At 35.7% G+C, this 12,119-nt stretch overlaps 1 protein-coding gene across 1 annotated transcript in view; it reads left to right on the top strand.

Moving 5' to 3' along the window:
* Nucleotides 1–12,119, top strand: part of ANXA10 (annexin A10) — a 114,448-nt gene that overhangs the window by 80,484 nt on the left and 21,845 nt on the right. The window contains exons 6-8 of the mRNA XM_064584037.1: nt 6,972–7,085; nt 8,816–8,906; nt 9,931–10,010. Of these exons, the coding sequence (XP_064440107.1) occupies nt 6,972–7,085; nt 8,816–8,906; nt 9,931–10,010 (285 nt within the window). The remainder of the gene's footprint in view (nt 1–6,971; nt 7,086–8,815; nt 8,907–9,930; nt 10,011–12,119) is intronic.

Below are 12,119 nucleotides of genomic sequence, written 5' to 3' on the forward strand. Positions count from 1 at the left end.
ATAATTCTAATATTTCTACCTTTCCATCAGCTGCCAGCTACCATTATCTTCTAAAAGTATATTACATTGGTCTGTCTGCATTTAAATCTTCAATGCACTGCCACTAGATTTAAAAGTTCATAAACACTACATTCACCACCTATATGTTTTGTTATTAACTTGCTTATATATCACTCGTGGCTTTCTATGGCATATATAACATGAAAAAAGAGACCAGAAGGCCAGAATCCCGGCTCTGTCACTTACTTGTTTAGTTATACGGAACTTGCTACTTAAGCTCTATGTGCCACAATTTTCTCACCTATATCATGGGATGTTTATAGTTCCGTGTTGTAAAGAACTATTACTGTTATTCTAACATGCAGAATCCTGTCTAACAGATAGTAAACATTAAATCTTAGTGGTTAATATAATCAGCACATTCCTCTGCTTAAATCTCCACTATTAGGACCTTTTCTCTCTGAACTAGAAGGGACACTGGAATAACTGGCATCCAAGTCTCTTTCAAAACATTCAGATTTCCAAATCAATTCAATGTTCATTTAGAGCTAGAGTTAACTGCATATGTCCTGTTTTTCTCCATTTCAGTAATGTTCAGTTGGAATGAAAGAACAAGCATCCTACCTCCAAACAGGATATTATATTACTCATCTGAATAAATTTACAAACTCTTCCTCTCACCTAAGATTCTCATATGGCCCCCACCCCAGCCTAATTAAAGAATCATTGCTTTATCACACCAGTGTTATGATGGGTGTATAATTCTAGTGTGGAAAAAAAATGCTAAAAACTACTAAATTAGATGATACTTTGAAACTAGGTATTAACTAGTACAGCATATAAATAAAGTAACTCTATTTGAAAGAGTTAAATAAATTGAAGACCTAGAAAATATTCACTTTGTAGATACCAAAATAACATGTTAAAATAAAATTTAAAATCCACAATATTGAGGTACAATTTATATAAAACATTCATTTCAGTACAACCTGATGAGTTTTCACAAATATGATAGTTCCAGATGATCCACATCCTTGCTAATGCCTGATATGATCAGTCTTTGTAATTTTAGCCATTCAAAAGAATGTGTAGTGCTACCTCATTGTGGCTTTACTTCCTATTATTTTAATGACTAATGGTAAGTATCATTTTGTGGGCTTATTTCCCATTTGCTTATTTTCTCAGGTTAACTATCAGTTCAAATCCTTTGTATTTTTAATCAGGTTGTTGTCTTATTACTGAGTTTTAAGAAATTTTTATACCTTCCGGGCAAAGTCTATTGTCAGACATGTGAAACAACACCCGTGGTTTCCTTAGAAGAACTGAAGTTTTTATTTTGATGAAGTCAAAGTCATCATTTATTTTTTCATTTATGGATGTTACTTTTATGTACTATCCAAGAATTCTTTGCTACACCAAGACTCAAAGATTTGTTCCTATGCTTTCTTCTACAAGATTTACAGTTTTAGCTTTGCTTTTTAGGTGTATACCTCTCACATAATGTTAAATACAAACAGTAGGAGCAGATATCTTTGCCTTGTTCCCAATCTTAGGGCATGAGTATTCAATTTTCACTCCTAGGTATCATCTCAACTCTAAAGTTTTTATAAATGCCCTCCATCAACATGAAGGAAATTCCTTCTATTCATTCTTTCCTAAGAGTTTTTACTATGTTTATGTGTTAAACTTTTTTCAAATGCTTTTGCTATATCTACTGATATCATGCAGCTTTTCTCCTTTATTGCTAAAATGAGGAATTGTATTTATTGATTTTCAAGTGTAAATTGACCCTGCATTCCTCATCATTACATGTCATTCTTTTGACATATTTTATATATTGATGGTTTTGATTTATAAATATTTGGGCACACATTGTTTTTTTGCATCTGCATTCATAAGGAATATCAATGTGCAATTTTCTTTGCATGGAAGTTTTTTTGATTTTGTTATTAGGGCAATACTGGCCACATAAAATAGATTGAGAAGTCATCTTTCATCTATAGTTTTTTTTTTTTTAAGATTTTATTTATTTATTTGACAGAGAGAGACACCGCGAGAGAGGGAACACAAGCAGGGGCAGTGGAAGAGGGAGAAGCAGGCTTCCCACAGAGCAGGGAGCCTGATGCGGGGCTTGATCCCAGGACCCTGGGATCATGACCTGAGCCGAAGGCAGACGCCTAATGACTGAGCCACCCAGGCGCCCCTTTCATCTACAGTTTTCTAGAAGATTTTGTATAGAGTTGACTTTATTTCTACCTTAAATGTTTGATGGATTTTATCAGTGATTGCACCGGGGTCTAGAGATGGGTAAGGTGGGGTTAATTATGAATTCAATTTCTTTAATATAAGGATATTCAGATTGAGTGTAAAATTCTGCTTGAGTTTTCTTTGATAATTTCTATCTTTCAAGAAATTGGCCCATTTCAACTAAATTTTAAAACTTAGTGGCATTAATGTGTTCATAATATTTCTTCTTCCTTTAATGTCTGTAGTATTTGTACATGCCACTCTTACATTCCCAATATTGATATTTTGTATTTTCTCTCTTTTTTCTTGATCAATCTAATTAGAATTTTATTAACATTACCAATTTTAGAGAACTAGATTTTTACTTTATTGACAGTTTCTAGTATTTATCAATTTTCTATTTTATTGGTTTCTGATCCTGTTATTTTCTTCCTTCTTATTCTGAATTTAATTTTCTTTCTAGTTTTTTTGATGTGGAACCTTAGGTAATTTATTTCATATGTTTTTCTTATAATATAAATATTTTAAAGCTAAAAATTTATCTTCAAACACTGTCTTAGCTGCATCCCACAAATTTTAACATGTTGCATTTTCACCTTCAGTAAATTGAAAGTACTTTCTAACTTCCTTGTGATTTATAATTTTATCCTTGGATCATGCAGAAATACATTTTTTAACTTCCAAATATTTGGGATTCTCCAGATACATTTTTATCATTAGTTTTGAAGTTAATTGTGTTGTAGTGAGAGAACAAATTCACAAAGAGGCACATTACAAGCCATATTGAAGGAAACATCTCAAGGAGCTACAGGTGGGCATGGGAAAGAGTGAATGGGCAGAGGATTGAGAAAGCAAAGAAAGCCCAGTCAGGACAGCATAGCTGGGGAGTTAATCTTCTATTTTCATGTCTAAGACAGAAAGCATGATCCTAAGGACAAAGTTGAAGTTTGAGTGTAGGTTGTCAAGAGCCAAGTACCACACCTACTCGACTTCACCCTCAAAACACCTATGCAAGGTAGAATTGACTTAGAGATGAGGAAGAGTAAGGGAGATTAAAATTACTTTGTAATTTTTTAATAAAAGGTAGTATTAGGTCAATTGCAGACTTTGATAGAGTCCCTACATGAATTTGTGAGTCCATTTAAAAAAGTATTTTCTTAAAATTTTATCTGAGAGAGACCATTAAGAAAAAAAGTAAGCATTGTATCCTAGATGTTTAAAACAACTAAATAATGGGAAATTATTCGTGGAAATAATTCCAAGGGCACAGGTTTGGTATTTTGTTGTTTTGGGGGGTTTTTTTGTTGTTGTTTTTTTTACATAAAAGATACTATGTTGAAAATTTTTAAGGAGTAGAAATTAAAGTTAAAATAGTAATATTAATCAAGATTTATATCTCTTGATAATGCATACTGAGAAAAAAAAATCATCACTTTTGGGGCACCTCTGTGGCTCAGTCAGTTAAGCCTCTGCCTTCACCTTAGGTCATGACCTCAGGGGCTGGAACCGCACATTGGGCTCTCTGCTCAACAGGGAGCCTGCTTCTCCCTCTCCCTCTGTCCCTCCCCCTGCTCATGAGTTCTCTCTCTCTCTCAAATAAATAAATAAAATCTTTTTTCAAAAAATCATCATTTTAAGAAGCATAATTATTTGGTGAATTAAAGGAACATAAGCTTAGAGTTCCTTTGTCACCAAAAGCTGCCCCGCTTCCTGAGTTCCCACAGGAGCAAAGATCCAGTCATCACATAATTCTGTGCTATAAGTCTAATTTAATACTCATCTTCTCCTCAAGTGGATCTTTCAGTCCCTTCAGATTGACTTATTCACAACCACATACGAAAACACACATACGCAGACACAAGGACTACCCACCAGCTGCGCACTGCTCTTTTACTGACTTACCTTTTCGAATGTGGATTAGTCAGGGTTCTCCAGAGAAACAGAACCAACATAATATGAATATATGTGCACATCTGCTTGATAGGTGGCGTGGGCCAGACTCCTTACGGACGAGCCTGGGAAAGGGGTCTCTGGCACCTGCGCCACGCAGGTGTTTCTCATCACAGGAATCCCCTGCCGGCGCTGGGCTCAGGTGGAGGAGCTCCGAGATCCCGCGAGATGGGGCTCCCTCTGGGGAGAGTTGTTCACCTGCGCAGTCCTCAGGCCTGGTTCAGCCGTCCTCTGAGCCACCTCTGATGCTCAGCACATCCCAGCCCATCCTGGCCCTGCCCTGCCGTCCAGACCCACACCTACTCCTACATATCAAATTAAAGGGAAAAAAAATCTCTCTCTCTCTCTCTCTCTCTCTCTCTCTCTCTCTCTCCCCCCCCCTCAATCCCTCTCCCTCACTCGCTCTCTCCCTTTCCAAGTCATGTAAGACCTTATAGCAAGGATATAATAAGGAGCTCAAAATTTCCTGTAAGAGCAATGGAAAACAGTTCAAGGAGAGTGACATGATCTATCTCTGTCTAGCTAGAGAGAGAGAGAGAGAGATTTTCAGGAATTAGCTCATGTGGTCATGGTGACTGGCAAACTCAGAAATCCATAGGTAGGCCTGCAAGCTGGAGTCTCAGGGAAGAGCGGCAATTGAATTCCAAGGGTGATCTCTTGGCAGACTTCTCTCTTCTTCAAGGGAGGTTAGCCTTTTTCTATTAAAGATGTTAACTGACTGGATGAGGACCACCCATATTTTGGAGAATAATGCTTTACTCAAAGCCTACTGATGTAAAAATCTCATCTACAAAATACCTTCACAAAAACATCTAGAATCATGTGTGATCTGATATCTGGGTACTGTGACCCAACAAGGCTGACACATAAAATTAACCATACAAATGGCTTCTGCAACTCCTGTCACAGTGTTACTTGTCCCTTCTGGTCTAAAAGTGACCTAGTTCCCTAATCCTATAAATCTATTCTGATCTTTTATCTGAATTCTTCTGTTTTGTACTACTACTTTAGGATCTTATGCTGTGAAAAATGACATTTGAAAGCCTTAGAAAGTGTATTAGCTCACATTTTTACTTGTTATCTCTGGGTTTGTGGAATGTGAATCTCCTTGAAAACAGAGACTCTGTTGCATTTCTCCAGCACCTAACACTATGTCTTGGAAACAGTATTAAATCAAACAGTATTGAATAACTGTGATCTTTCATTCAAAAAAATTTTTATGCTCCTGCATGAGAATGCATAAGAATATGTTTCACAGGCTCATATGTATATATATGATATATATGTTTTATTCATTGATATAGCCCCAGTACCTAGAAGAGTGCCTGGCTCATATCACCTTAACAACCATTTGGTAAAGAAATTAGAAATAGTCAATGGTGCATAAGGAGGGAATTAAATACAATATAAGTTCTATGGAAGAGGGGATCTTGTGCTTCTGGTATATACTCCAAGCACCTGACACAACTCTAGACATGTATTAATTGCTCATTAAATGAACTGTACTGACCCTAGCAAAAATTCAACAGATTCTCCGTATTACCAGTTACCACCTTATGGATAAGTGCTTTTATTTGCTAAAAAGAAAATCCACAATATAGGAATGGTGTTGTCAGATTATAGTAAATAAAATGAAAATAATGACTATTTCATTTTTTTATTCCAATAGAGCTTATTATGCCTCATTGGCATCTTTAACTTGAATTCTATTATTGAATCACCTCCAAACTAAAATATTGCATATTTTTAAAGTAAAACTGAATATACTCTATATATTTTAGCAAGAAATGTTAAGTTTTAAACATCTTTCAGATATCTTTGTAACCTTACAAAAAATACAACTAACATATATATTTTTTAAGATTTTATTTATTTGAGAGAAAGAGCATGAGCAGGGAGGGGGAAGAGGGAGAAGGAGAGGGGTGGAGGGAGAGGGAGAAGTAGCTTCCCTGATGAGCAGGGAGCCTGAATTGAGGTTCCAACCCAGGTTCCATTCCAGGACCCCAAGACTATGACCTGAGCCGAAGGCAGAAGCTTAACCGACTGAGCCACTTAGGCACCCATAACATATGTTTTTTAAATATCCATTCTACGCTAGTAAAATAAAAGTCAAAATTAAAATGATCAATTTCATACTTTTATAATATGTATTCCAAGAACAAACATTCAGCATGCTTCTTTTTCTCCTTAAGTGTTTAACTTTCAATATTTAAAAAATGTATGTATTAATGTGGCTATTTGATGAAAGTTCTTAGATTACTTAATTCATTTACACAAGCTTTTTGGCAATAGGATAACCAGAAACTCCTGCTAAAAGACACTGCTGCAATGATAAGATAAAATGTATATTTTATTTAAGGTCTAATGTTTCATTAATTCCACACAAGAAAACTAAGAACTAAAAACACAATGTTTTTAGGTTTCAATTTTTACTTATTTTCATAATGAGATCAACAGAGAAGTTGGTGTTAGAATTGGGGAAAGAAGATCATTTTATATTTACATGACTAAAATGTCCATGTAGATGACCTCTCATGCAGAGATGTGATTACATCAGTCATCTCCAAACCCTCAAGTCCATCGTTCCTATAATCCCTGTATGTGCATATTTTTATGTGCATGTGTGTGCATATATGTGCATCAAAACCAGGCTTTTTACTACATGAAATGAACATAGAAAAGGAAGTCCGAGTAGATTACTTTCTGTAATTATCTCATTTCTCTTGTAAAATTGGTAACTAATGTAATAAAAGTATTTACTTTTCCATCCATAGGACCTAATTGGTGACCTGAAGGAGAAGCTTTCAGATCACTTCAAAGATGTCATGGTTGGCCTCATGTACCCACCGCCATCTTACGATGCTCATGAACTCTGGCATGCCATGAAGGTAGTGGTCTGACACAAAAATATACCTATAATAGGGGTGCCTGGGTGGCTCAGTCCTTAAGCATCTGCCTTCGGCTCAGGTCATGATCCCAGGGTCCTGGGATGGAGCCCCACATCGGGCTCCCTGCTCAGCGGGAAGCCTGCTTCTCCCTCTCCCACTTCTCCTGCTTATGTTCCCTCTCTCACTGTGTCTCTTTCTGTCAAATAAATAAAATCTTTAAATATATATATATATATATATATATATATATATATATATATATATATATATATATCTGTAATAAGTACAAGGCAGTATTTCAGTAGAGAGGAAACTACCCTGTGATGTTGCTGTATGTGATCAGGGGTTGGGGAGGGAATATCTGAGCAAAAATAAAACAACGAAAATGTTGTGCTCAGGAGAAGTGACCCTATTAAGAAGAGGGGCTTCTATACCTTAGTAGCTGGGATCAGCCTGTTCTTTTGCTGTACAAACTCAGATCCACTGACCCAGCTCTATGCCAAACTACCAAAAGAAAAAACTAAATAAGCTTCCAGGGTTGTTCATATTCATCTCTTCCTAGTATGTATTCATAAATTAAGCAAAAATGTTCTAAGTCATGTGAACCTCTTTAAATTATTTGTAAAAATTGGACTCACTAAGTAAAAATGGGAAACTGAGTCAGAGACAAAATATAAATGACATCTTTATTTTTGTGACCCTAAGAGTCCTTTACAAAAACCATTGCTCAAGTGTATAAAAATTTTACTTCTGAAGAATTAAAAATAATGTCCTTACAGGAAAGTCATTTCCATGAAATAAATTGACTACAGATTTGTTAGAGACTTTGTTGGCTATGGATGGGGTACAAAAGGCTTTTTACATCTTTCCAAATACTGATATTAAACACCTGTAGAACTGTTGCAATCATTCCAATACCATGCCTGCCAATGACCAGATTACTCAATCTGTGAACAATGTGTGACAGGAAAGAGGAAAGGGGAACAAATTAAGGGAACCTGGATTTTGGCCATCATATTTGCAGATGAGAATAGACATTGTATAAAATTCATATGCATTTCAACCAATCGCTTTTTTATAAGTTGCATATGGCAATTCCTACCTCTTGCAAAATGATGTGACTACAAACTATAAGAAGGAAGTCTCAGGTTACTGTTTAGATAAACTGTTATATTTTATCAGTATCACATGGAATGGTAAGGATTTATGAAACTTCCTGGAAGAGGTGTTGTCTTTATGATCACTAGCACAGAAAAATAGATGCATATAGCTATAAGAGACCGTAGAAAGTACCCAGTCCAATGCTTAGACAGATGGTACAAAAATCCACATTTAGGGAGAGGCAGGGAGCCAGACCTGAAACATCTTTAGGAAACTAGGAGACCCTGGTTCTAATTTCAGCTTTCCAAAGACTGATATTCTAGTAGCAAAAAAAATCAGTGTCATGAGCCTTGTTCAAACATCTTTTTCCACATCATTTAGAAATGCCTATGTTGTTTTATTCTAAATGAAGGAACAGGGTTTCAGAAAATAGTATCCTCCCAGGGTCAAGTGGCTAGTAAATAGCAGAGCCAGAACTGAATTGGGCCTATCTTTATCCCAAACATGCTTTCTTTCTCCTCCGCCACCTCTCAGAATACCAGGAATGTTGTAAATCCTTATTATACATAAGATGCACTATTATTCCCAATACAAATGCCTTTATATTTCTCCCTTTCTCTGTATTACAGGGAGCAGGCACTGAAGAAAATTGCCTCATTGATATTTTAGCTTCAAGAACAGATGGAGAAATTTTCCAGATGCGAGAAGCCTACTGTTTGCGTAAGGAAGTATACATATGTACATATATTTTACACACATATAAGCTTTATATTTTTCAAATAGCACACAAAATATTCCAGTTTATGTGTTTTTAAAAATTTTCTAAGACACCCTTATATTTGAAATATCACTCACTCAAGACCAATTAACTCACTAAGTAAAATTGATGATTAGGTTCTCAAAACTGAACCAATTCTCTAGACAATCAAGTTAAGCAAAGTTTCCAGGAAAATAATTGCAAGTTTCTATGAGGTGAGTGTTTACATTAATTCAGGCAAGTGCCCAGCACCATGTGTAAGGACCATTTTATTTCTTACCCAGGAGAAACCAGGTATCTAGACAAAATAGAGCAAAGAACAATAACTGCTTAGCAAATTTGACAAATATGGTTAACTACTTCACTTCATGTAAATCTCGTAATCACTGTGATCTATCTCAAAATCAGATTTTTACACATTTTAAAAGTAGAAAAGTTAACTATTTTCATTTTCAAAAAGTTTAATGCCTTAAGTTGCATCGCATCATGTATTACCTCTCACTGAATGTCAAGAAACTATTCTAGACAGTTACCTCTGCTGCATTTGAGCAAGAACAAGGGGAATTTCCCAAAGGGAATGAAGTAAGAACCTTTATTTAAAATATTAAAGGAAACAAAGCACTTGGGGCAAGTGCTGGGCTGCGTAGCAGTCTATGGAAATAGAATGCAGAATTCCGAATTTTGAGAATTAGAGAATGTGCGATGACTCTCGTGTTGTTTTTCAATTTTGGAATAAAGATAATAGCTTTTTAAGAAAACAGACTTGTGCCTATGTTACTGTTAGGTGTCCACATTTCCTTGGTGGACTCTTTAGGAGATTGACTTCATCTGAGTAGAAGGCAGTAAAAGACAAAGAAATGTCAACGGATTGATTGTATTTCCTGTACTTTCCCCTCACAACTGAGGAAATAATATTAACTTACTCAAAGTATGTTGATATGTGGTTCTATAATAAATCACACCTTTAACATGGAAGTTTTTTCCTAGAATATAGCAGCAACCTTCAAGAAGACATTTACTCAGAGACCTCAGGACACTTCAGAGATACGCTCATGAACCTGGTCCAGGTATGAAATTCAAAAATTCACACCATTTTGCACTAGTAAAAAATATGTATGTTTCATTTTCAAAAACTAGGACAGAAAACTCCAGTTTAAAAGTAAATTCTGTATAATAATATTTACTGAATACCAGCTAAATTCAAAGCACTATAATAGAAACTTGGCTTGGATATAGAAACAAATGAATATGAATAATACACCACTTCTATTCTAAAAAAATCTACTATATATAAGACAATTATGATTATAGACACATACATAAATAATTAGGTTCTAGCTCTCTGTCTAAAGAGCTAATAAGTAGAAATCCAGAATTTGAATTGAATCCTTTAGACTCCCAAGTGCCAGCATAAGATCCTCAGCACTGCCTCTGAAAATTCTGTGCTACCATTCATCACCACAAAAGAACACTACTTCAAATTAAAATTAAAATTTGACACTTATTTTGTTTTTCTGCATTGACAAGATGGTACGTAATTATTTCATTCAATTAGTATTTCTTGAAAACATCCCACATACTAACATTGTAATAATATTTTTAGATATAATTAATCTTTGTTTTATGCATATTCTTAAATATGCCTGTCATCCAATTCAGCAAAGACATTCAGGAATGTAAAAAGAATCAATGTGCAGTTCTTTACTATCAAAAAAAAAATCTACTATCTTTTTTTTAACATATAATGTATTATTTGTTTCAGAGGTACAGGTCTGTGATTCATCAGTCTTACACAATTCACAGCAAACAATCAATCATGGAACACTACATCAAAAACTAATGATGTAATGTATGGTGATTAACATAACATAATAAAATAAAATTTTAAAAAAAAAGAAAGAAAATCTAAAAGTTCATAGCTGGGAAAAATGTCTCAAGAACCAGTATTTTGGTTTGGTTTATGTTGTATGAGTGTGTGTGTGTGTGTGTAATGAAAGAAGCACTTCTAAATCCCCCAAACTTGGGATGCTTGGGTGGCTCTGTTGGTTAAGTGTCTGCCTTCCGGTCAGGTCATGATCCCAGGGTCCTGGGATCAAGTCCTGCATCGGGCTCCCTGCTCCGCGGGGAGCCTGCTACTCCCTCGACCTGCTCTTCCCCCCTGCTTGTGTATTCTTTCTCTCTCTCTCTCTCTGACAAATAAATAAATAAAATTTAAAAAAATAAATCCCCCAAACTTTTCTCTTTATGTCAAGAACATAACCAAGTAGTTGGTAGTTAGCACAAAATTTCACTCAGAAACATTAAGTAGATAGAATTTTATACATGGGGATGTAAAATTAAGAAAAGACTTCATTGCCTTTAAAGAAAAAAGAATAAATGATAGCCCTTTTAGGGAATAAAGGTGGAAGAGCAATACCTAGAAAGAGAGCAAAAGACCAAGAAGGAGGAGACTAGGGTGAGAATGCTGCCAGAGGACCTGGGAAACCAGGGCCCCACACGTTCAGGAGGGGAGTCCAAATCACCAGATGAAAACATGGGATAGAACATGGAATGTTCTTTCTTCCTTTTCCCTGAGCCACTCCTGTACCAACTGCCTCTATGAGTCGCTAGATTTTTTTTAACCTAAACATTTCTATGGCCACTATTGCCAAACTCTATATATTCTTGCTTGTCCTGTATCCTCTTCTGGTTTATCTGAAGTGGTACTGTGCACTCTGTGAGGGTTGTATCTCTTTCACAGCTCGATTGTGGCAAATTTAGAGATCTAGCAGTTTGTTTGCAGCTTGAGTAGCCCACTTTCCTTTAATCTGGATTCATGATGTCCTTGAAAATGTAAATATCTAAGAAACTTAGAAGAATTCTAAGGTAATTGCTTCCAGGGAATACTGTATACCACTTAGCCATACCCAAACTTCTCTCCTAGACATATTTCTCTGCATCCTTTCACTCTCCCTGACCATATTTCTTGTTTTTCACGACTTAAAGCCAGTTCCTTGAAAGTCCTCTCAGATAATAAATTTAGTCAGATACTTGCTGCAGGGGTGAGTCTTAAAAGATGTTTGCTTTTCAAATCTTCGTCAAGATTGCTTAGAGTCAGTGGTTTCCCCTTTGAACTGTTAGAGACACCAAATACCTGGACTTTCTCTCTACTCTCTTTTATTTCTGCTTGCAAACCG

Source organism: Mirounga angustirostris, unplaced genomic scaffold (genome assembly GCF_029215605.1).
Source record: "Mirounga angustirostris isolate CCGP_5_RB_7025 unplaced genomic scaffold, mMirAng1.0.hap1 SCAF_2, whole genome shotgun sequence".
Classification (NCBI taxonomy): domain Eukaryota; kingdom Metazoa; phylum Chordata; class Mammalia; order Carnivora; family Phocidae; genus Mirounga; species Mirounga angustirostris.